The 25,877-nt window shown below is 33.3% G+C and overlaps 1 protein-coding gene across 2 annotated transcripts in view; it reads right to left on the bottom strand.

Moving 5' to 3' along the window:
- Positions 1–1,123: 1,123 nt before the first annotated feature.
- Positions 1,124–25,877, bottom strand: part of LOC130897913 (uncharacterized) — a 48,217-nt gene continuing 23,463 nt past the window's right edge. Inside the window, exons 1-2 of one of the 2 annotated variants that reach the window (XM_057806897.1) lie at positions 20,508–20,563; positions 1,124–7,833 (exon numbers count right to left, since the gene is read on the bottom strand). In XM_057806897.1, the coding sequence (XP_057662880.1) occupies positions 6,661–7,728 (1,068 nt within the window). In that variant the 5' untranslated portion in view covers positions 7,729–7,833; positions 20,508–20,563 and the 3' untranslated portion in view covers positions 1,124–6,660. Of the gene's footprint in view, positions 7,834–20,507; positions 20,564–25,877 lie in introns of those variants that run through there. The other variant, XM_057806896.1, reaches the window with a different exon arrangement.

Below are 25,877 nucleotides of genomic sequence, written 5' to 3'. Positions count from 1 at the left end.
TATATTAGTCCAGAAAATACTATTTATGCTTGTAAGAAGTTGTGTATATAATAAAACAATAATGATTGAGACATGGATATGTTATTTAGCACAAAATATCCAATCACATATTACGAAAATATGTAAAATTGTTTTTTACTAATTCTAACGGTTTTTAACCTAACTTTATTATATACTTTTGATATGTTTAGCCGGGTTGACATCTCACATAAATGGCCACGTATATGTGGAGGTACCAACTGCTGAAACGCAAATTTACTATTTGTGTCGAATGAGATTTCCAAGTTTGGTGTTTCATGCTCTGTATTTTACTCCATTTCGTGTTTCAAGTACAACCAAAATGGTGGAAATTGGAAATAAAGAAAAGGAGACGTTGTTGGATGATGAAACTGTATGTAAATGGAGATGAATATGGTGGAAACCATTTACTGGCCAATTTCGAAATTTTTCACGCATTTCTCTAATAAATTTGATTGGATTCGAAAGTGTATAACCGTGAAAGAAAAATTGACTTTCACTTTAAAAAATGCGACGTACAAACTGAGCATCAATGCCCAACGCATGACGTAATAATTTATTTGTTTGTGTCAATGTCAAACCCATATGACGTTTATGAAGTACCAACTTTCAAAAGGCTATGTGTCAAATGTCACGACATTTCGATTAGCCAAAAAAAAGTGACAGCCATTTAAGTTAAGCATTGCTTCTTGATGAAAAAAAATAATGTACACGCTCAGCAATGGTTTCAAAATCTGCTCCATCGAAAAGACCTTATTGGTTTGCTCAATTCAAACGTTGTCGTACAGACACCGATGATGGTGAACGTTTTGGTCGTCCAATTGAGGTGGTTACTTCAGAAAACATCAGAAAAGCCCACAAATTGGTTATATCTAATCGTAAATTGAAATTGCGTGAGATAGCTGATGTCGAAGGTATCAGAAGATGTGGACTGCAACCGGCGAAGCGTTCAAAGGCACAACAGTCAGTTGGGAAGGTTATGGATTCAGTATTTTGGAACGCGCATGGAATATTGTTCATAGATTATCTTCAAAAGGTATAGACAATCAATACTGCATAGAGTTGTTGTAATTGATCAAAGGAAAGGTGTTAATAATAATAAATAGTTCATTTAGATTATATTACTTGGATTTACAATAAAATTAGATACAAAAATAATAGCATTTTTTGAAAATTACCTACAATAATTGACATGAGCAAATATCTCAATAATGAGTACGATTCAACAACATTTTAGATTCAATATCTGTAAAAGATCTAGTCTAGGTTAGGTCAGGTTAATAAGGAAAACCTATCTGTTCACCCTTCATCACTTTGTATTGATTTATTTCGATTTTGACGTTTTAAATATTTGTAATTCAGATGATAATATTAATGAAATCGAAGAAGCAAACAATGGCAATGATAGAAAGTATCAAATTAGATGGAAATTGGACGTTGGTATAGAATTTGAAGAAATGAAAGTTATTATTGTACCACGGCGAGCTGCTCGCGAGTCTATACGACGAAAGCTGCGATCAAATCAGAACGAAATTCGACAGCATTAAGTTGTGTAACAAATCGAGTTGAATATAGTACTATATTCAGCAAGACTTGTCAAGGTGGTTCAAAAATGTGTTTTTCCTCTCAGATTATTTAAAAAATTTATGTCAACAGATTATTTTTAAGAATAAATAGTTAGTGGAAATCAGAAAATGATCTCTGGTGTCAAAATCGTCTGCCTAAGCGATTGGTTTCAATACTAAGAAAGAAAATGACGAATCACTCCAATAGATCGATGGTGGTTAGTCAATTGGGCAAAAATGGTGTACAAGAGCGAGAGGTTATAAAAATTATGGGTCACAAAGACTAACAACTCAATAAAACCCTACTCAATATTGACGAAGAATTTTTTAATCAAATTATTCAATATTGAAAATATATCATCCTTATTTATAAAAAATAACAAGTCTGGATCTTCACTTAACTTTTCTAATTGTTGTTTTGTTAATTTCGATAACCAAGTTATCGTCTTCAGAGACTAAAGGGAAACTTTACCTTCGATAACCAAGTTATCTTCTTCAGAGACTAAAGGGAAACTTTACCTTCGATAACCAAGTTATCGTCTTCAGAGACTGAAGGCAAACTTTACCTTCGATAACCAAGTTATCGTCTTCAGAGACTGAAGGTAAACTTTACCTTCGATAACCAAGTTATCGTCTTCAGAGACTGAAGGCAAACTTTACCTTCGATAACCAAGTTATCGTCTTCAGAGACTGAAGGTGAACTTTACCTTCGATAACCAAGTTATCGTCTTCAGAGACTGAAGGTAAACTTTACCTTCGATAACCAAGTTATCGTCTTCAGAGACTGAAGGCAAACTTTACCTTCGATAACCAAGTTATCGTCTTCAGAGACTGAAGGTGAACTTTACCTTCGATAACCAAGTTATCGTCTTCAGAGACTGAAGGCAAACTTTACCTTCGATAACCAAGTTATCGTCTTCAGAGACTGAAGGTGAACTTTACCTTCGATAACCAAGTTATCGTCTTCAGAGACTGAAGGCAAACTTTACCTTCGATAACCAAGTTATCGTCTTCAGAGACTAAAGTTAAACTTTACCTTCGATAACCAAGTTATCGTCTTCAGAGACTGAAGGCAAACTTTACCTTCGATAACCAAGTTATCGTCTTCAGAGACTGAAGGTGAACTTTACCTTCGATAACCAAGTTATCTTCTTCAGAGACTAAAGGCAAACTTTACCTTCGATAACCAAGTTATCTTCTTCAGAGACTAAAGTTAAACTTTACCTTCGATAACCAAGTTATCGTCTTCAGAGACTAAAGGCAAACTTTACCTTCGATAACCAAGTTATCTTCTTCAGAGAGTGAAAGTAAACTTTACCTTCGATAACCAAGTTATCGTCTTCAGAGACTAAAGGCAAACTTTACCTTCGATAACCAAGTTATCTTCATCAGAGACTAAAGGCAAACTTTACCTTCGATAACCAAGTTATCGTCTTCAGAGACTGAAGGCAAACTTTACCTTCGATAACCAAGTTATCGTCTTCAGAGACTAAAGGCAAACTTTACCTTCGATAACCAAGTTATCTTCATCAGAGACTAAAGGCAAACTTTACCTTCGATAACCAAGTTATCGTCTTCAGAGACTGAAGGCAAACTTTACCTTCGATAACCAAGTTATCGTCTTCAGAGACTAAAGGCAAACTTTACCTTCGATAACCAAGTTATCTTCATCAGAGACTAAAGGCAAACTTTACCTTCGATAACCAAGTTATCGTCTTTAGAGACTAAAGGCAAACTTTACCTTCGATAACCAAGTTATCGTCTTCAGAGACTAAAGGCAAACTTTACCTTCGATAACCAAGTTATCGTCTTCAGAGACTAAAGGCAAACTTTACCTTCGATAACCAAGTTATCGTCTTCAGAGACTAAAGGCACACTTTACCTTCGATAACCAAGTTATCTTCTTCAGAGAGTGAAAGTAAACTTTACCTTCGATAACCAAGTTATCGTCTTCAGAGACTAAAGGCAAACTTTACCTTCGACAACCAAGTTATCGTCTTCAGACACTGAATGTTTTATAAAAATACATTATTGATTGAAATAGACCAAAAATAAAAAGTATTTATGAGAGTAAATGATATTTTTTTTACTCTAGAATAAGTTTTTCACGTTCGATACGTTTCAAACATCACAACTAGATCTTTTACAGATTGTTTCTTAAATATTATTGTTGCGAAAGCGCCAAAAATTCGAGGGCGCCGTTTATAATTAACTATCACATAAATAATATTCCTATATTGCAGGACTATTGAAGATATATAAGGATTTGGGCTAGAAATCACTTATTTTTACCTAAACTCGGTTATTTTGATATGTTGATAAGTTTTTTGAAAATAAATATCAGCGAAGCCTTTTTTGTTTAAATCCTAATAACGCGTTGTTTCTTTTCCGATTCTAATTTACTGGGGATGAAAATTGGGGACATCATAACGACATAACGACACTGACTAGTTTATACCAGGGGCGTTGCTACCGCCGCATACGGGGTCGTCCAACTATAAGGGTGTCGAATCCAAAATATCGGTCAATATCACTCGATATAGAAAAGTTTTCGACAGGTAAACGAAAAAAGAAATTAGGGTTTAGATAGAGGGAGAATTTTGAATTGATATTAAACCGTAAATCCTGAAAAAAAAACACTCTTATAATCAGAGATTCAGAAGAGTGATACTCACGAATTTTCGTAGGTAATAATAAAATGTTTTATAATTCTGGCACTTTCCGAAAGAAGTTTTCTGAAATTATATTTATAAAAAAGTCATCAAGGTCGTCTGTAGTGCAAGAAAGGCTTCCAGATTCCTCCCTATTATCTATGAGGGTAAAAAATCTCGAAAAACTGAAATCGGTCAAAAATACGAATGCTTCTTTATTTTATTACTCTCAAATTGGTAAATCTAGACTATGGAAGCATTTATTGTAAGTAATAGCTTTTGTTTAGTTGTGAAAAAGTTTTGGGGGCTCTCTGCAATTAGGTTGAAGGACCCCCAACAAATTTTTATACAGGATTAAGTCGTAGAGGTCCAGTTTTATCATTATAGGAATAATAAATATATGTATGACGTCTTACATTAAACAGAACAAGGTGTTTAGTTTTCCGAAAACGAGGCAAGATTATTATCAACATTTCGTTAACAGAAAACTTTGTTTTTTCACTTTAAACCGACCCAAACTTTTAACTTTGTTCTAAACAAGTTTTTGTCAAACTTATTATTTAATTGAATGAATGAAATTTTAATATTTTTTATTATTTATAATGATTTTCATATAAATCAATGGTTTTTAATTAATTTCCTTCATGCAATCCCGTAATCCTGGGTTTAAAAAAGTCCGGAATTGAATCCTATACGTCTAAAATATCAGTTTTTGTTCAAAATTTTTCTATTATTAACAAAATTAACAGTATAGGGGTCAAATTAAAGTGAAAAGTCAGGTACAAATTAGAAATATTATCAGTTATAATTATTACTCTTTTTTTTATCAATAATTAAGCAATTTAAAAAGAAAAACGATTTTCTCGTTTGCGAGAGTTTTATTTCGTTTCGTTTTCCAGACGGGACTCGAGACGATACTACAAATTTTTCTTACACCACAAGAAAAAGAGTCTCAACTCAAATCTCGTACGAGATTTTCTCAAAAATCCTACAGATAAAAATAACACATCAATTAATTATTCTAACTATCAAGAATGTTTTTGAAATGTGTCATCATATCTATCAAAAGCCTTTTCAATATCCACAAACATCATATGCCATTTAATGTTTATAAAACTTTGATGTTTGATTGTTTTTCAATTTTTCTTGATAATTCATTTCCGAAAACTTTGCATCAAACAAAGCAACTTAGGATAAATAAAACAGCCTTAAATAAAGCAACGCAGCAAAAAAAAGACACATTATAAAGTTTGGAAAACTACCAAACGATTGAAAAGACCCATCTTAAAAAATACTCGAATCAGAAATGTTTTTAAAGAGCTTGCAGAACATCTACAGACGATTATGAAGAAGATCCTGACGATTAGAATGAACCAGAATCGGAAGATGTTGAACCTACTTCTTCAAAAGAAGTTTTTGAGGTAATCAGAACAAACAACGATCCCAAAAACCAGACTCTGATCTGATTACTACCAAAACAAGTTGTTCCCAAGATATGAAGAGCTGCAGGGGTTATTATTATCCTCAAACCGGGAAAAACACCCCATAAAGTTTCATTTTTCATTGCTGTCTGTTATCTCGAAGGTAATTTCTGCCCATCAATTTGCTTTTTAGGGAAAACCACAGATCTGACAGTCTAATGTCAACTGTCTACTTAGATTTGGCAGAAGAAATCAAACTAGAACTTCCCCAGGGCTGCGTACTTAGTCTAGTGCTCTATCTGCTGGACACTAATGACATTCCTGAACACCAAGAAGAAGCTGCCGAGAAGTTACGCACATCCGTTGATCAAATAAGCAGCTAGACCAAGATGTGGAGTATCAAGTTGAATGAAACTAGATTCAATACAGCTCGAAATTCCATATAAAAAAAAAAAACGTGGAGAGCTTGATGTAAGAAAAAAAATGTGTTGGCTATTAGATCGAGATTCAACGTTATCCAGGTACATCAAACTGCTTCTATACAACATCGATACTAAAAACTACACCATGGTTGCATCCTGGTATTGTTGGAACGGTGACCATCGGGATCTTCGGATGAAGAACTAAATTACAATCAAATTTGCTAGACAAAGAAAACTCTTAGACACCACAAACATGACCAGAAGATTTAAGGAAGTTAAAACCTTAGTTAGAAAGCAGAACGAAGTGCGAAGTTTAAGATGCTGGACCATTAGATTAGAATAACCTTGTTCATTGACCTCCCGGATCAGATTCGAACTGATTTTATTGTAAGGCTTTTGCGAGACGTCTGCGAGAGTGGTCGCTCGAGGCTTTAATTGCGAGACGAGACTCCCCGAAACGAGATTTTCGTCACTCTCGACATATTTCGAGTAACAATTATTTAATAATAATAATAATATCTAATTCGAAAGGAACTAAATACGTGTCAGTACGGTATCTTTAGCACCAGTTGGGCAAATATAATCACAGAGACAAAAATTTCATTAGAGCTTCGGAAATCAATCTGGGATTGATGGTACCGTCAGCGGTATATCGAACACCTCTCAAAGATCCATCGTCGTGACTCACGACTCCGTATTCCCCGACTATAAATCCATCGGCCGTTCTTTCTTCTACTCTATATTTTCTGTAATTTTTCCCTTCGACGACGTACCCGAATTTTTGGTTATCGTCTTTTTTTTCCGGCTTGGTCGGTTGGATGCCGTGGGCTCTTCCGTTGGTTACCACGCTCAATTCCTCGTCTACTTCGTAATTTTGTTCGGGATGAGCGTAAACTTTCGGTAAATCAACCGGTAGCGGGGTGGTCGGGGTATACTTCGCCCAAGGTTTTTCCGTACTTTTGTTTAAATTGGATTCGAAAGTGTTGACGAAAGAATTTTTATAATTTCTCTCGTGACGTTCGTGAGGCTGCGATTTATCTGATTCCACTGGTATTCCAGGTAAAGTTAAAGTGTACGATACAGATCGTGGATTATCCTGGTAAATAGTTTGTTTATTAGATAAATTTTGATCGAGAAACGTAGTTGTTTGGTAATTTAAACTCGAATCCGGTGCCGATTCATTATCTTTCGTTATCGGTTCGGTTTCTTCGACGATTAATTCACTTTTACTTGCTTCAGCTATTATACTAGGACGATGTTCCGAACCGAAATAATCCCGATTGATTGTTTTTTCTGTAGCCGTCTGATTAACCGCTTCTATCGGGCTGGGTAGTTGAAGCTCCGATGTAGAATACTTATAACTTGGTATTCCTCTAGATCTTCCGATCGAAGTGGATATACTAACAGCTACTACAACGCCATCTTTATTAGTACTAGAGTCACTAACATCGAAACGTTCTGTACTCTGAGAAGAAGATAAAACGGCGTTTGTTATTAAACTATTAGTGTACGTAGTATCGAAATTCGAATCGGAATTTCGTTTATCACGTTTGGTGGTGTAATCAGGTTCGGTATCTATTTCTACGAGAATCGTCGTGGATGGTACCGTGGACGTTATGTCATTGTAGGTTTCTTTTAATGAAGATCCCATTAGAATTGATAGGAAATCAGCGCCGGCGAGAATGTCTTGATTAGTATCGAGCTCCCGCCTTCGCAACGGCAGGCCTTCGACTACAATATCGATGCCACAAAATATCTGAAACAAAAAATGGAAATTTAGCTTCGAGTACAATAAAAAAAATTGGTAATCGTTATATATTTGAACAAAAGATTTATTGAAAAAGATAATTATTGAATTATAGTCGTTTGTATCCGAAAAATTGATGTTATACGAGGTCTATTCCATAATTATTGTAGTTCTTATTTGGGTTGATTACCAAGGGGTTAATTTCTTGCAAGGAAACTATACAAAATTTATCTAATCGGACATTTGCTTTGATAGAAGCTCAAAAATGATGTAAATAACAAACTTGTCAATGTATGGTTCTACCCCAGGGGTGAATACTACCCTTATTTGGGGGTGGAAATTTGAAATTTCAAAATAACACCGGGAATCGATAGAGAATTGAATTTTATGAAGAAAATGTAGAAGAAAGTTTTTTATTTAACTCAATAAATTCTGATTTATTCGCGATTGAAAATTTAAATTTAAATAAAAAACGTTTTTCAATATTTTCCACGAAAAACTCGAAAATTACGCATTTTCTGGAAAAAATTATTCTTATCAAAATTGAAGCTTATAAAAAAACAAAGAAATTAGTCAGTTTAAATTAAATTTTTTAAATAATATTTAGCAAGTTATAAGTCACTGAAAGTCAATTTTTTCTTTTTCGTAAACTTATGCAGAGGTTTGAGCTCAAATAACGGAAAAACGACCAATTTTTCATAGAAAATTGTAATAAACATTTTTAAAGTACTTTTTCAGATTTTTAAAATGAGCTTTTACAGAACCGTCTAGAATGGAAATTAAGCGAGTTATGACGAAAATAAGTTCAGTAACTCGATTTAAAAAAAATATGTCAGTAGATTTGACACCACGCCACCCTTACTCAGGGATGGAAATTTAAAATTTCAAAATAACATCGGGAATCGATAGAGAAATAAATTTTATGAAGAAAATGTAGAAGAAAGTTTTTTATTTAACTCAATAAATTCTGATTTATTCGCGATTCAAAATTTAAATTTAAATAAAAAACGTTTTTCAATATTTTCCACGAAAAACTCGAAAATTACGCATTTTCTGGAAAAAATTATTCTTATCAAAATTGAAGCTTATAAAAAAACAAAGAAATTAGTCAGTTTAAATTAAATTTTTTAAATAATATTTAGCAAGTTATAAGTCACTGAAAGTCAATTTTTTCTTTTTCGTAAACTTATGCAGAGGTTTGAGCTCAAATAACGGAAAAACGACCAATTTTTCATAGAAAATTGTAATAAAAATTTTTAAAGTACTTTTTTAGACCTTTAAAATGAGCTTTTACAGAACCGTCTAGAATGGAAATTAAGCGAGTTATGACGAAAATAAGTTCAGTAACTCGATTAAAAAAAAATGTCAGTAGATTTGACACCACGCCACCCTTACTCAGGGATGGAAATTTAAAATTTCAAAATAACATCGGGAATCGATAGAGAATTAAATTTTATGAAGAAAATGTGGAATAAAGTTTTTTATTTAACTCAATAAATTCTGATTTATTCGCGATTGAAAATTTAAATTTAAATAAAAAACGTTTTTCAATATTTTTTCACGAAAAACTCGAAAATTACGCATTTTCTGGAAAAAATTATTCTCATAAAAATTGAAGCTTATAAAAAAACAAAGAAATTAGTCAGTTTAAATTAAATTTTTTAAATAATTTCAGCAACTTATGAGTCACTGAAAGTCAATTTTTTCTTTTTCATAAACTTATGCAGAGGTTTGAGCTCAAATAACGGAAAAACTATCAATTTTTCATAAAAAATTGTGATAAACATTTTTAAAGTACTTTTTCAGACCTTTAAAACGAGCTTTTACAGAACCGTCTAGTATGAAAATTAAGCGAGTTATGACGAAAATAAGTTAAGTAACTCGATTAAAAAAAAAATGTGTGTAGATTTGACACCATGTGCGGCAAAATTAAAATTAATCGTAGTCCATGTAAAATTGTCTTTGTTTAACCTCTAACAACAAGTTCCAAAATTTTGAATCGTTTGGAACACGTATATTTTGAAAAAAGTTGTTTAATATAAAATATTTTTTTTCGATTTAACAAAAAACGTTTTTTCAAAATATCTCAAAAACTAGTTTATCAACGAAATAAAATTTTTCAATTAAAATTTAGCTTTTATTTTACTGAACATTTCGCTTTTTTTAAAACTCACGTAGCTTGAAAATTAATCGAGATATAAGCGTTTAAAATATTGATTTCAATGCTTCAAGGGAAAGTCTTTTTTACCCTTTAACATCAAAATTCTCTTAAGAAAAGGGTTGCAACTCTCATGGTTTTGTAGCTTATGAAATTCTCTACAAAACGATGTATGGACGAAAGCAAAAAGCTCAAACGGAAGCCGAGTAAAAAAGGATGTGGCTCAACTTGCAGGTGTCGCAAACTTGCCGTACTTGCTCTGGTGATAGCTGCCAAAATTGTCCTTCTGTTGACCAAAAAGAAAACGATTTTAAGCTTGAACGTCTGTACTAAACGGAGTTCTTCAGATTTGGAGATAATGGGCTTTGAGTTTGAACGTCGGAGCGTTTATCGAACAGACAAATATGTAATTTTACATTTTAACCATTTTAAATACTATTTTCAATGAAATAAACTTGTTTTTACACAAGTTTCTAAACGGTTTTGGTTTTACGTAACATATTATCCTTTATCCTTGCTGTTGGTTATCAAAATTTCCTCAATCTCTACGCTACTTTCAGAATCTGGCAACGTCGTACAAATATGACCTCATACTTTCTCTCTATGACGTACATTTTTCCCCGCATTTCGTCCTTACCGACACTAATATAATCAACTCAAACCAATTACGGTAAATGATAAAAGAATACGCGTCATAATATTTAATTTAATTGATAGTCGATGCCGGAATATACTTTTTAATTGAATGCGTTTGAAGTAGCCGACGCCTATGGATGTAATTAATCGTTCTAAACGGTTTTATTTGCGAAAACTACACACACCAAAGCACAATGCATAACTATTTTTATTTTCCTTGGAATAGTTCCAAGGACGACGTCTTATACTTATCTTTAAATTTATCTCTAAACATAATAGAATAATTTAGTTATCGAACATTGATTTTAACCCATAAATATAGAAGAAGACGATGCTGCAGCTTTTGAATTCCAATTCGAAGAAATTTCCATTCAGTCCGTCGAAGAAGCGACTTCTACTCGGATTCATCGTCGCTCGTTTATCACCTGAATATACCCTTCATAGTTTTGAAGAAATTTGCGAGCAAAGTCTAACCGGTTGCTACTTATTTCCAACATCACCATCCGGGGGACCTAAAGATACTTTGGGGGAGAACCCAACGTTTCCGTTGGAGTTTTTTCAAGCGATGCGTATAACGCGTTCACACTTAGTGAGTCTCCAGTCGTAACCACTAATCAGCGATGTTCGTTCTTCACCAAGAACTCTGGAGCGATATTCAGCAAAAGCTCTGCACCATATGCTGATGAATCTCCACGGACGGTTCCTTCTTTGCGATAAAAAAGGCTCTTGGTGACAAAATTAATAGGAGGAAAAACGCCATCGTGTTTTAGGGGTTAAATGAAAGTCGTGTGCGTAAAATTCAACATTTTTTGTCTGTGCGTTATTTTTTTAAACAATAAAAACACCAAAAAATCGGTACAAATTTTGTTTTTTGCGTTTTTCCCTAAACCTATGCAAGAATCGTCATAGTAACAAAGACGTTCTTGCTTAGGTTCCGTTGAACAAACTCCTTTATATACCCAAAAAGATTATCGCAAAAATTCTAGAAAACAAACAGATGAACAAATAAACGAAAAGACTTACTTAGAAATTAGTTATAAACAAAAACAATGTAAACAAATCGCAACTTTGATACAAATAATAATATAACCGGACAGGACCGGCTTGATGACCCATATCAGGGTCGTAAAAATAATTAAAACAAAAGCACCCCAATAATTATTTCCCGAAGGGGATAATTATTGAATTATAGTCGTTTTTATCCGAAAAATCGATGTTATACGAGGTCTATTCCATAATTATTGTAGGTTAATTACCAATGGGTTAATTCCTTGCAAAGGACTATACAAAACTTATCTAATCGGACATTTATTGCGGCACTTTTTATTTTGCTTGTCCATTTTTTCTTATTTTGCGATATAACGGCCATAATTTGCATTTAAACGCCTTATTATAACCAAAATAAATAATAAATTCATTACATAATATATTACCTTGATCTTTATTATCCAACCATAGTTAAGCAATTATTCAATGTTATAATACATATTGTAGAAGTTTTTATAATTGCCTATTAAATATATAATAGTTCAGAAATGAAAGTAACAGTGCGATTATTCAGGTTCTTATTTACACAACAAGGTTCAATTGTCATTTTAGAATTGGCTAATTTTTATTTCAGAAGATCAGGAACGATTCATCATGGAAGGCAAACGCCCAAAAGGCAGAACTCCAACTAGAAGAATAGACCAGACAAAACCATATAAATAGTGTCACTTTATCCTTTAGATCGTTTTCTATTTTTGTTTTCTTTATAGTTTATCGTTTGTCTTGGCTGTTTCCTTTCGGTTCCGGAATTTTGTCCTCTCTATTAACTGCTTCTTCTATTTCGTTTCTCCAAGTCTTTCTCGTCCTACATCTTCTTCTTGACCACATTTTATGCCCAGTTTCCTTCTCTATTTCTTTGTTCACGGTTCTTTTAAATTCTTCTTCTTCCTTTTTATTATTTACTGTTGTTTCCATCGCATATTTCATTACTGGTCTTATCAGTGCTTCGTACATCTACATCTAAATCTAAAGGAGACGTTAAAGCCTTCATTTCGTATGATAATTTAAAACAAAATGGAGATTATTTATAAGACAACCTCTACAATGACGGAGCAAATCTAAACGTAGAAAAAACACTCAAGACATTCGTTAGAAATAAATTTTTCTTTTCTAGTCTAGTTTGATATTAACAGGACAAGCAGACCCGCGCTTGTTGGTTAAAAAAAAAATATCACAATGAGCCCATAAATATCAGGTTAAGTTGTATAGTAGATGTAGTAATAAAATATCAAGTAGGTACTTTAGATCGACGTACCTTTCTACTTCTTTTTATTTCGGAATATTCGTTATAAAAGAAGAAGTATTTGATGTTGGAATTTCCTATATTATTTGAATAAAATCTTCTTCTGTACTCGTCGATTGTTGAGCATAAATATGAACAAGCATCTCCAAAACAAAACCAAAATTTCTCTTGGACAAGACGAGGAAGGCAACAGCTTGCTGCATGGATCTGAAGCGTGGGGATTAACAGCTTTATGCTCAATAATCTAATGAAAGAAAATAACAATCCTTGGAATATCAGGAACCAGTATATCTACCAAAAGAAGACACGAGTACTGAGTACACACTCCAGCATTTGGATGAAGTAACTTCGGTTAGTCAATTGTTCCAATATAGGTTATAAAATATGATGGTGAACCCTTTGATGGATGTCGTGTACAAAGTCCTAGCTAGAATTATGAAGAAGAGATTGGGAAAATACTTGGACAAACTAGCGATACAATTTTTATAGTGGATGCAATAGATATGACCAAGGATCAAACCTCAAGCTCCACATTATGGATTTCATCCGAGAGTATGATTCAATAAAAGATTTGTCCAAGCGCTAGAAACACTTGGAATACCTAATAAAGTAATACATTTAGTAAAACAAACAAAAAAAGATTTAAAGCATCAACAGGACTATCAAAGTTTGTTCTGGAATCCTTGCAGTTGATGTGATACTTATAAATATAACGAAAAACGATCTAGAAAAGTGTTTCTACTCATTGAAAAGAAAGCAAACGAATTTGGACTGCGTGTAAATGACCAGAAGTCCAAATATATGGAGATGAGAAGGGATCTGGGAGTATAGATTTGATAATGTCCAAGAGATCAATTATCTACAAACGAAGAAGAGAAAAAAGAAATAGACTTGTGAGAAAGATCAAAAAGTTTGAAGCCCAAGGAGGATTATTTCAACAGCCACCAAGCTACGAAAAGAATACAAAATAAACATATTGGAGGGAAAGGTACCAAGGAGGATTTCCTGGGGAGTGTAGGGAGGGAAGGAGAGCAGAGATCAACGAAAGAAAAGACTACGTAAGAATAGGAGAATAGAGAACTGGCCTGAAGCAGCAATGCACAAAAATAGATGGAGAAAAGCAAAAGCCTTGAGTTTGTGAGGAATAATTTGTGAATGGTATTAACGAAAACATGATTTCTATCAATAAATAGTATGATTATTATTCAATGTAAATTACTTGCATACGATTTATCGCTGGGTGTGACATTGTACTTTAGAAATAAAAAAAAATTGAACAGGATACAGTGTTTGATTATTATGAAATTTATAAAATACTATACACCCATATTTTTATTAACTGTGTGGTTTTGATTGAAACAACCCGTCATCCGATTTCTTGTTACTAAACCTGATAAACTACATATTCATTTTGGAGCTACGATTCAACCCCACCTTTGAGGTCCAGTTTTGAGGTAGTTTTTCTGAATATTGATGAAAACTCTTCGATGATTTTCGTTATTTTTAGCGCACGCAGTACACGTATCCAACCAATTTACAATTATGGTCCGAAAAGTACAAAGAAAACACGATAAAAACACTTTTCTCAGAGACGTTCATTAGTTTTCATAATAAGAATTCTCAAGCTCAAAATATCCATCAACTGACATCGCCACTTTTATGTTGAACAGATAATAATCCGAGGGTGCTAAATCTGGCGAATAGGGCGCATAATCCATTGCATATTTGATGTTCCTCCTTCCTTATTGGATCAGAAAAATTACAAGGTTCTAATTTAGTTCTTGTTGTCTAAAGTATTATTTAGAATTAAAACGGTTTGGGTGGGTTAGTCTGTCGTCTTCAAGTCTTTAAACTGTACGTAATTAAATAGAAAATCTAAACCGCTGAATTTGATTCAAGGTTTTAAGTGAAAATTGCCTGATTTGCCTGTACTATAAAAATGGTAATGGGATATATACAACAGTAATAGAAAAGTTCAAGGTTTATTCTATTTGAATATAAATTTCATTGTCTTGTTTATACATAAACAAATGTAACGTTTTTGTCTAACAGTTTATCAAAATGTCGCTAGATTCAAAAGCACAGTTGGCAATAATATCAGTTCGCGATCTAAGTTTATGGGACAGTAAGTGGCGCCATTGGGCCCCGGTTCAAGGACCTAAACACGTATAAAATATAAACATAACCTCGCCCAATTGAAGTTATAATTTAGTCCCACATAAATCGGCCGTAAACTGGAGCTTCAACTGTTGAAATTAATTGTCTTTAAATGAATCACAAGTCGACTAATTTGGTAACAAGCTTACGTGAAATGATAAAAATTACATTGAACTTTGATGTTTAATTTTATAATTACTTGTTACTAAATTAATAACATTTTAATTCGATTCACTTATAATTATACAGCAATTAATAGTAGCTATACGAGGGTTGTTGAAAAGTATAGTTTCCGAAAACTATAAAACTGTTTAAATCGAAATACATCACTTGACATATTCGAAAAAATAATGTCAGCTTGTAAATACTTTCAATTTACAACAGGAATCAAAATTTTTCACTCGTATCTTTAGTAAAAGTGGTAAAAACTGTTTTTTATTGTAAGACAATAGTAAAATCACTTAAATGAGTTTAAAATGTTTGATTTAATGGCTATCGTTGGTTTCTTCAACCTCGAAATCGTTGGTAATCTCTTGAGATCAATCATCAGTTGACCAGTCACGAATTTTTTCGAAAAATCTTATCTGGAATGTAGACTCTCAATTTTTTAACATCTTCCATGTTTGCAGTTTTTATTGGCACTCGATCTTGGTAAGCCTTAACCGAAAGTGGACAGAAAGTATCCGTTTTTGTCTTAAGTTAAAATCCTCAAATATTATTCCGAAATCTTGTCACACAAACTGTGGAAGCGAACAGGGAAATACTGAGTTACTTTCTGGAAACCACCTGAATCTGTTAGGTATAAGGAAAGCTTTGACATCGCTTGGTTTTTGTTTTGGCAAAAGAGCAAACATCCTTAGACCTTTTTCTTCAACCTCTTAATCTCTTGAGATCAATCATCAGTTGATAAGTCACGAATTTTTTCGAAAAATCTTATCTGGAATGTGGACTCTCAATTTTTTAACATCTTCCATGTTTGCAGTTTTTATTGGCACTCGACCTTGGTAAGCCTTAACCGAAAGTGGACAGAAAGTATCCGTTTTTGTCTTAAGTTAAAATCCTCAGATATTATTCCGAAAACCTTGTCACACAAACTGTGGAAGGGAACAGGGAAATACTGAGTTATCTTCTGGAAACCACCTGAATCTGTCAGGTATAAGGAAAACCTTGACATCGCTTGGTTTTTGTTTTGGCAAAAGAGCAAACATCCTTAGACCTTTTTCTTCAAGCTCGTAATCTCTTGAGATCTATCATCAGTTGATCAGTCACGAATTTTTTCGAAAAATCTTATCTGGAATGTAGACTCTCAATTTTTTAACATCTTCCATGTTTGCAGTTTTTATTGGCACTCGATCTTGGTAAGCCTTAACCGAAAGTGGACAGAAAGTATCCGTTTTTGTCTTAAGTAAAAAGTATCAAATATTATTCCGAAATCCTTGTCACACAAACTGTGGAAGCGAACAGGGAAATACTGAGTTATCTTCTGGAAACCACCTGAATCTGTTAGGTATAAGGAAAGCCTTGACATCGCTTGGTTTTTGTTTTGGCAAAAGAGCAAACATCTTTAGACCTTTTTCTTCAACCTCTTAATCTCTTGAGATCAATCATCAGTTGATCAGTCACGAATTTTTTCGAAAAATCTTATCTGGAATGTGGACTCTCAATTTTTTAACATCTTCCATGTTTGCAGTTTTTATTGGCACTCGATCTTGGTAAGCCTTAACCGAAAGTGGACAGAAAGTATCCGTTTTTGTCTTAAGTAAAAAGTATCAAATATTATTCCGAAATCCTTGTCACACAAACTGTGGAAGCGAACAGGGAAATACTGAGTTATCTTCTGGAAACCACCTGAATCTGTCAGGTATAAGGAAAGCCTTGACATCGCTTGGTTTTTGTTTTGGCAAAAGAACAAACATCTTTAGACCTTTTTCTTCAAGCTCGTAATCTCTTGAGATCTATCATCAGTTGATCAGTCACGAATTTTTTCGAAAAATCTTATCTGGAATGTGGACTCTCAATTTTTTAACATCTTCCATGTTTGCAGTTTTTATTGGCACTCGATCTTGGTAAGCCTTAACCGAAAGTGGACAGAAAGTATCCGTTTTTGTCTTAAGTAAAAAGTATCAAATATTATTCCGAAATCCTTGTCACACAAACTGTGGAAGCGAACAGGGAAATACTGAGTTATCTTCTGGAAACCACCTGAATCTGTTAGGTATAAGGAAAGCCTTGACATCGCTTGGTTTTTGTTTTGGCAAAAGAGCAAACATCTTTAGACCTTTTTCTTCAACCTCTTAATCTCTTGAGATCAATCATCAGTTGATCAGTCACGAATTTTTTCGAAAAATCTTATCTGGAATGTGGACTCTCAATTTTTTAACATCTTCCATGTTTGCAGTTTTTATTGGCACTCGATCTTGGTAAGTCTTAACCGAAAGTGGACAGAAAGTATCCGTTTTTGTCTTAAGTAAAAAGCCTCAAATATTATTCCGAAATCTTGTCACACAAACTGTGGAAGCGAACAGGGAAATACTGAGTTACTTTCTGGAAACCACCTGAATCTGTCAGGTATAAGGAAAGCCTTGACATCGCTTGGTTTTTGTTTTGGCAAAAGAACAAACATCCTTAGACCTTTTTCTTCAAGCTCGTAATCTCTTGAGATCAATCATCAGTTGATCAGTCACGAATTTTTTCGAAAAATCTTATCTGGAATGTGGACTCTCAATTTTTTAACATCTTCCATGTTTGCAGTTTTTATTGGCACTCGATCTTGGTAAGCCTTAACCGAAAGTGGACAGAAAGTATCCGTTTTTGTCTTAAGTAAAAAGCCTCAAATATTATTCCGAAATCTTGTCACACAAACTGTGGAAGCGAACAGGGAAATACTGAGTTACTTTCTGGAAACCACCTGAATCTGTCAGGTATAAGGAAAGCCTTGACATCGCTTGGTTTTTGTTTTGGCAAAAGAACAAACATCTTTAGACCTTTTTCTTCAACCTCTTAATCTCTTGAGATCAATCATCAGTTGATCAGTCACGAATTTTTTCGAAAAATCTTATCTGGAATGTGGACTCTCAATTTTTTAACATCTTCCATGTTTGCAGTTTTTATTGGCACTCGATCTTGGTAAGCCTTAACCGAAAGTGGACAGAAAGTATCCGTTTTTGTCTTAAGTAAAAAGCCTCAAATATTATTCCGAAAACCTTGTCACACAAACTGTGGAAGGGAACAGGGAAATACTGAGTTATCTTCTGGAAACCACCTGAATCTGTTAGGTATAAGGAAAGCCTTGACATCGCTTGGTTTTTGTTTTGGCAAAAGAGCAAACATCTTTAGACCTTTTTCTTCAACCTCTTAATCTCTTGAGATCAATCATCAGTTGATCAGTCACGAATTTTTTCGAAAAATCTTATCTGGAATGTAGACTCTCAATTTTTTAACATCTTCCATCTTCCGTTAACGGCAATTTGATATTATTGACCAAAAAGTAAAAGACAAAAGACAAAAACACGAAAAGATCTTCATTGAGACATATGATTCCATAGAATATTAAGAATTCACTCGAAAACGAGCTTTGGAGAACAAATAAAAAATATATGGAGTGTTCAACTACTAGCAACAGGAGATTTTGGTGCTGAAGAGGTCCAATGCTAAAAAATAGTTTAAGTACGACGCAGTGCAATTTTGTGGAATGTTAGCTTAAAGAGGAAATGCTGCAATGTACAAGTACAAGCATAGTATAAAAGAAAACTCGAAAAACAACTCCAAGTGTAGCCCGAGTAATGAGCTAAAAGATACACAGTAAGATAATAGCGAAACAGATAGAAAAACTAAAGAAAATAGTAAGAAAAATGAAGATAGACAAGATAATATACAAGTTAATTTGAGAAAAACTCAAATAAGAATCGAAGCTTCATAAGAAAAGTGGCGAATAAGAAAAAAACGAAAGGAAAAACTTGAGTAGAAAAAGTAGCAGAAGAAGGAGAAAGAAAAGAAAAACAATACTAAAAACGAATAAAGTAGTAAAATGTACGATATCATCAATAACCTCAATAAACTTATACAGAAGTTTTGTGGGTGTAAATATTAATTTAAGCTAGTTTTCTACGGAGATTTATAATAATTTTGAATGCGTAGTACGCCCCTGCATGGCGACTTTAATAAAAATAAAAAAAGTTACGCTGGTGGGCTGAAATAACTTACAAAGAAGCAATATACTTAACTGGAGAATGCGAGGTAAATTTACTTGAATATTCCAGAGATCAACGTTTAAGGCTTTTATATGTTAAGTAAATAAATTTATCACAATGTCATATTGCATAACGAACGCGTGGTTCACGAAGTGTACGCTATAAAAGGGAAATATTTGACAGTTCGAGCAAGTAGGTAAATAATACAATGTGACAATGCGAAACTTTTTTTCTTTTCGCATGTTCCACGAACGAGGGAAATTTATTAAAAAATTTATTGTTGTGTACAAAAGAGACGTTGATTTATAGAGCCAATAAAATGGTCAAGAAAGTTAACATGAAAAAAAAAAAAATCAAACAGATTATAATTTGATACACCAAGCGAGAGAGAAGACTACAAAGAGGTTTGTGTTTGGTTACGGAGGATATTTAGTTGAAATTCTACTATATAATACGAGAAAGAGACAGACAGGTTCATAATCCAAGAGTTAATTACTAATAATTTACTTTTATTTTTATATTGACGTGATTCTAAACAACAATAACTATTTTAGATTTAGATTTAGTATTTAAGGCAGCTTGTACGTGAATACTGAGTTGTTAATATTTTGACATTCGGTCAATTTATCGAAACCAAGCTGTAAATAAACTCGTAGCAAATAGAAAATAACAATATTATGAAACAAAAAGATTTTTTTCAATAATAATTACAGTGATCAGGTTCTTATAAGGGACACCCTGTATACAAAAATCGGTAAAAACAAAATCCTCATAGATTTTGACGTTTTTAAGTCCAAGGGTTGGAATTGTTAGAGAAAAATCATCTGGGGGTTGAAGCGGGGTTAAGAAATTGACATTAAAGTGGAGGTAATTTTATTTTTGATGAATCCCGAACATTTTTCTGTTTAAAACGAATAAAAAATAGAAGAGGGATGGATGGATTCCGAATATAAAGTTTCGAGAACATTAACAAGTGGTCAGGAATGTTACCAATGGACCTGTTTACATCAGGGGTGGAGATATAACTAAAATAACAATTTATTTTGATTGATGATGATTTTTTTGAATTAAGACAAGGTAATTCGGCGATTATGTCTTTAATAGTCGGTTTGCAATTGCAGTTGCTACATTTTGGTTAAAAATCGCATCAAATAAGTAGCTATAAGTCAGTCGCTTATGACCTAGACGGAGACGTGCTAAAAGAACTTCGTTTCTGCGATTTTTCGGTAGTTTTGACCATGGTTTTACTTACCGAAGCTTAAATAACAATTTATTTCGTAATAAATTCCATCTTCAAGTATTCACTACTCTCAATATACTTCCTATTTATCACAAATTATATTTTAACGATAATTAATCTTCGACTTGTCGAAATCTCTTTGTGCTATTTTGAAAATATAATTTATCATTTATTGCTGACGTACTAAACCGTTATATTGCATTGAAGAATGAAATACCTGCACGATCTCGATGATTACACATGCAATACCATCATCGTATATCGCTTGATCATTAACGTAGATCGTTAGTTGTCTAAAAGGATTTTTATTTGAAGCGATTGATATCGATGTTAGAATTGATGCAAAAGTTATTAGGATACTTAAGCTTCGAGGAACTTGAAGTAACTAAAGGTGTTCCACGAGGAGATACCTTGAGCCCCTTGCTATTCTCTACCTTCATCTCAAACTTCGTCAACTTCCACATCCCAGAGATCGTTCTTTCAATATCTTGTTGTTGGAGAAGTAAAAATGATGATGTGGTTTTACTTGCAGAAATTTTAGAATCTTACTATGAAGAATTTGAACATGAAATAACGTTAACGTTAACGAATTGCTACGAAGGATTGAGAACCATCTTCACATCAACGGAATTATTATTATATAATCTAAGATAACGAAAATAAAAAGCGAGACTCTTAGAAATACAGTTTGAGTACATCGTTTCTCAACTAATAAAGATCCTGTTTGCTTCATCATCATCTTCATCATCATTATTAAGTCTTTCAATCCTTTCGATTATGGCTAGTAGTTTAAAATCATTTTTTGAGGTGGATTACACCTCGTTTTCTATTTTTGTTTTCTTTACAGTTTATCGTTTGTCTTGTTTGTTGTTATTTTCTTCTTCTTCTTCTATTTCGTTTCGACAAATCTTTCTTGATCTGCCTTTTCTTTTTGACCACAATGGGTTTTCTTTTCATCATATGTCCATCCCAGTTGAGTCTTTGTGCTTTAATGCATTCCACTATATTTTTTTCACCAGTTCTTTCTCTATTTCTTCGTTTTTCTTCGTTCTCTTTTCTCCTTCCTGTGTTATGCTTGGACCTTCTTTAGTTCTCATTGAGTCGCTTAGAGTATAGAAAAAAAACTAATTGAAGAAAGTGAAGTTTCTTTCTGTAAACTGAGTTACTTTACAATGAAGCAGCTGCTTCTAAGGATAAAAGCTCAAAACTCTGAAAGAGACACTATAGAGTCCTTGTTCTCCTTCCTGTGTTATGCTTGGACCTTCTTTAGTTCTCATTGAGTCGCTTAGAGTATAGAAAAAAAACTAATTGAAGAAAGTGAAGTTTCTTTCTGTAAACTGAGTTACTTTACAATGAAGCAGCTGCTTCTAAGGATAAAAGCTCAAAACTCTGAAAGAGACACTATAGAGTCCTTGTTCTCCTTCCTGTGTTATGCTTGGACCTTCTTCAGTTCTCATTGAGTCGCTTAGATTATAGAAAAAAAACTAATTGAAGAAAGTGAAGTTTCTTTCTGTAAACTGAGTTACTTTACAACGAAGCAGCTGCTTCTAAGGATAAAAGCTCAAAACTCTGAAAGAGACACTATAGAGTCCTTGTTCTCCTTCCTGTGTTATGCTTGGACCTTCTTTAGTTCTCATTGAGTCGCTTAGAGTATAGAAAAAAAACTAATTGAAGAAAGTGAAGTTTCTTTCTGTAAACTGAGTTACTTTACAATGAAGCAGCTGCTTCTAAGGATAAAAGCTCAAAACTCTGAAAGAGACACTATAGAGTCCTTGTTCGTCTGATCTTTCCAACAACTTATGTCAATAATATTGAACACTTGATAACATTTCAACACAATTTTTCGAGAAAAACTATTATGAAGATCCAAATTGGATAGTTCTGAATTGAAACCACTCATCTCATAAACAGCGTTCAAAGAATCAAAACGATTCAATAAATAAAGGTCGTCGCACTATTTTGAACTGCTGATTCTGATCTTTGTATGTATAGAATACCAGAAAATAAATACCAAATTGACATGCTCAAAACAAAATTGAAGACGAAGTGATGAAAATCAATGGAAAACATTTAGAGTCGTTTTTTGTAGACTTTCCAATATAGAACCTCTATAATAGAGCAGGTTTCATTGAAGCATTCTAGTTTCTTCTAGCTAAAACTGGTTACCACAAATTTCGTGTTCAAATTAAGAGATTCTGCACCTAGATGAATCGACTGAAAACTATTGTGAAGGAATCACGTTCTAAATGTCGTATATCTCCTGAAGATTACTTGATTCCGTAGTTGATATCTTTCCCTACACCAGAGTAAGTGGCCAAGACGATGAGGTAACAGTCAATGGACGATCTTGACGTTTTGTGGTGACTTTTGGTGCATTGATTCCGACCTTCTTGAGACTACGCTTGTTGTGGAACTACGCCAAAGGAACATCTGGCGAAATCCACGCATTTTGCTTTCTGTGCCTAAATTAATTGCTATATGTGTTTAGAGCCACACAATACACGAATTAATCGGATTTTAATATTATTTATCCTGTTTGAAAGTACTTTGGTTACGGCACTGAAGAGAAGAGAGTCGAACGGATAGAATTCAACCTTGCCAAGGCCACATGAGATTGTTTATTAAGACTTGTAAAAAGGCTGCGGTTAAAAATTACTTTTTTTCCCGATATAAATTTGGATATAAAGCCGACTACGTTATTAAGTAACAGAAAGTAGTAGTGAGGAAAAAAACATTAAAAAACATTAGCTAAAAACCTGCGGTTATAAATTATTTAATTTGATTAAGTGCTCAAGCCGGTTCAACGCGATGCCCACAAAGCTCTCAAAGCTGGTATGACTGCAAATTGACATTGGAACGTTGACAATGAAAAAACGGCAATTGTAGCGTAGCTGGAACCAACACTTGTGGTACAACTACACGCTACAAAGTTGCTAGAGTTAAATAATCCAAAACAACCCTTATCACAGCGACGCATCATCATCAATTACTTATTTATTATTATGAAAACTAACCTCATTGAGAGTTATCGTTACTATAAATTGTCTGTGTTTAGTATTTCCGTCAGTTTTATAAATTCAACTTCAACTCCATTAAAGTATCGTCTTCAATTATATAAAATAAATACCATAAATATATTTTAAGATAAGAACTAATATATAAAGAAGGCTGTAAAACTAATACTTCATTCAATTTGAGTGTTTGTATTTTATTCTAGTAATTTTTTGCCAATTTTTCATTTCTTTAGGTAAGATTCCAGCCTTCGAGCAAGCCAACGAACGCATCGTGTAGTAAAGGCTTTATACGAAGGCACTTTCGTCACGGCGATTAAAAACCTAGTTACCTCCTTATTTCTAATGTCAAAATTTGGAATAAATACATTATAGTCTATTAAATACGTCGGGAAAATCGGACTTAAATGCTCTATTTGCATCCATATTTAACCTCAAAATGAAAAATTGTAGGAAAATGTTGTTGGTTCTTTATTAGATCGGAAAGTTTTTAAACAACCCTTGTATGATACAAATAATGGAAGTGCTTTTTTGGTCTGTTCTTGGTGATAGTTTTAATTCTTATTAAGGTTGAATGATGAAATCTTTACTTTTGTCGTATTATACATAAGAAACGTATGTCAACGAATATGATACAACGAATGACACTATTGAAGGCATTAATTAATAAGTAGAATGCGATTGGACCATTCTTGGGGGGGTGATGAAGCATCACCTTCTCTTAATGTCAATGTAAGTTACTTTTTAGACCCCCATATGTCGAAAAAACCAGGTAGAAATCCGCATTATTCAACTCGAAAACTTTTGAGAATCTTGTCTAAACAAAGAGCACCCTTACAAAGTTGAATTGGTTCAGGAGTTGAATGAAGATGATCCTGATAGAAGACAAGCATTCTGTGAATCGATGATGGACAAAATAAGCGCAGATTTACGGTTCATAAACAAAATAGTTATTTCTGATGAAGCGACGTTTCATTTAACAAACAAAACTGTAGATATAGGTGCAAAGAAAATCCTCAATGGATGTGCTAGGAGGCTCACACTCAATATCCTAAAAAAGCGAACGTTTAGGCTGGTATCATTAACAATAAAATTATTTTTGGGCATGGTGAGGTTTATCTAGATTTTTTGATAAACTTCTTAGTGCCTACATTACAAAGACCTCTACCTCTACAAGACGGAGCTCCAACGCATTTTAAACGTACAGCCAAAAATTATTTAAACGAGGTTAAGCCCTATAAGTAGATTGGAAAACGTGGAAAGATACAGTGACCGGCTAGATCCCCCGATTTGACTCCTCTCGATTACTTCTTATAAAAGATGCCACACGACCTTCTTTCTTACTCAAAAGGGGTGCTTATAATTCAGAGGGGGCAATTTTCATACTGCAAATTGTTTAATTGAGAATAAAAATCGAACTGTTTCAAGTTTTTTCTACAAATTTTGTATTTTTAAATTAGAGTGTTTTTTTTTCAACTCCTCGATGCTGCAAATTGTAATAGCTACATTTTTTGATTCGGGACACCCTGTATATCCCTCAGAAATAATAAATGAAGTATTTTTTTGTATTATAAATGTATTTTATCACATTACAAATTGATGATGAATACTTGAAACGTTTTTAATTAAAATGAAACAAAATTCTTCATTATCATTATCTTCGTCATTATTATTTATAATCAGTGATTCTATTATTACTTTAACAACGCGATCCAGTACGAACTTGACTAGATATTCGACGATTATAATTCCTTAGAATCGAGGAAATTGATTAGGACTAATGAACAAAGCGGATTTCTAAAACGGCAATTATATGATGTCATAAATACATACCGCAAAAGGTATCAAATTTTTCTATCATCATGTATATATATACAAAGACTGAAATAATTACCAGATCCGAGATAACAATATTAAATAATAATTACTTTCATATTCAATATGATAACCTTAACAACGGATAAATGGCAACTTTGAACCATCAGCTTGTCCTACTTAGAAGCGTAGAGGCAAAGTAAAACGCTTTAAGCGATACCGACGTTTAAGTGCATTTATTTAATGGTTTCAAGTTTATCATAGATTAATTAAAAACACAAAATATCCACGAAGAGTATCGAGTATTTGTTAGTTCAATAAAACAAAAAAAATTTTGAAGTACAACTTCCAGGATCAAGGTTAGATGATACAAACTCCTGGACACATTAGAGTTTGATAATGATGAAACTGAATAACTCCCAAAAAAATTAGGTAGAACCATAATCACAGAAAAGAATGTGTTTAATACTGGACAACTTTCGTCCAATTACAGTTAAACTTCTTTTCCAAAAATATCTACGAGGTTTATCCACAATATCAATTCCGATTCCGTTGT

Source organism: Diorhabda carinulata, chromosome 9 (genome assembly GCF_026250575.1).
Source record: "Diorhabda carinulata isolate Delta chromosome 9, icDioCari1.1, whole genome shotgun sequence".
Classification (NCBI taxonomy): Eukaryota; Metazoa; Arthropoda; class Insecta; order Coleoptera; family Chrysomelidae; genus Diorhabda; species Diorhabda carinulata.
The sequence above is the reverse complement of the archived record's forward strand: the minus strand, read 5'-3'. Positions and strand labels throughout refer to the sequence as shown.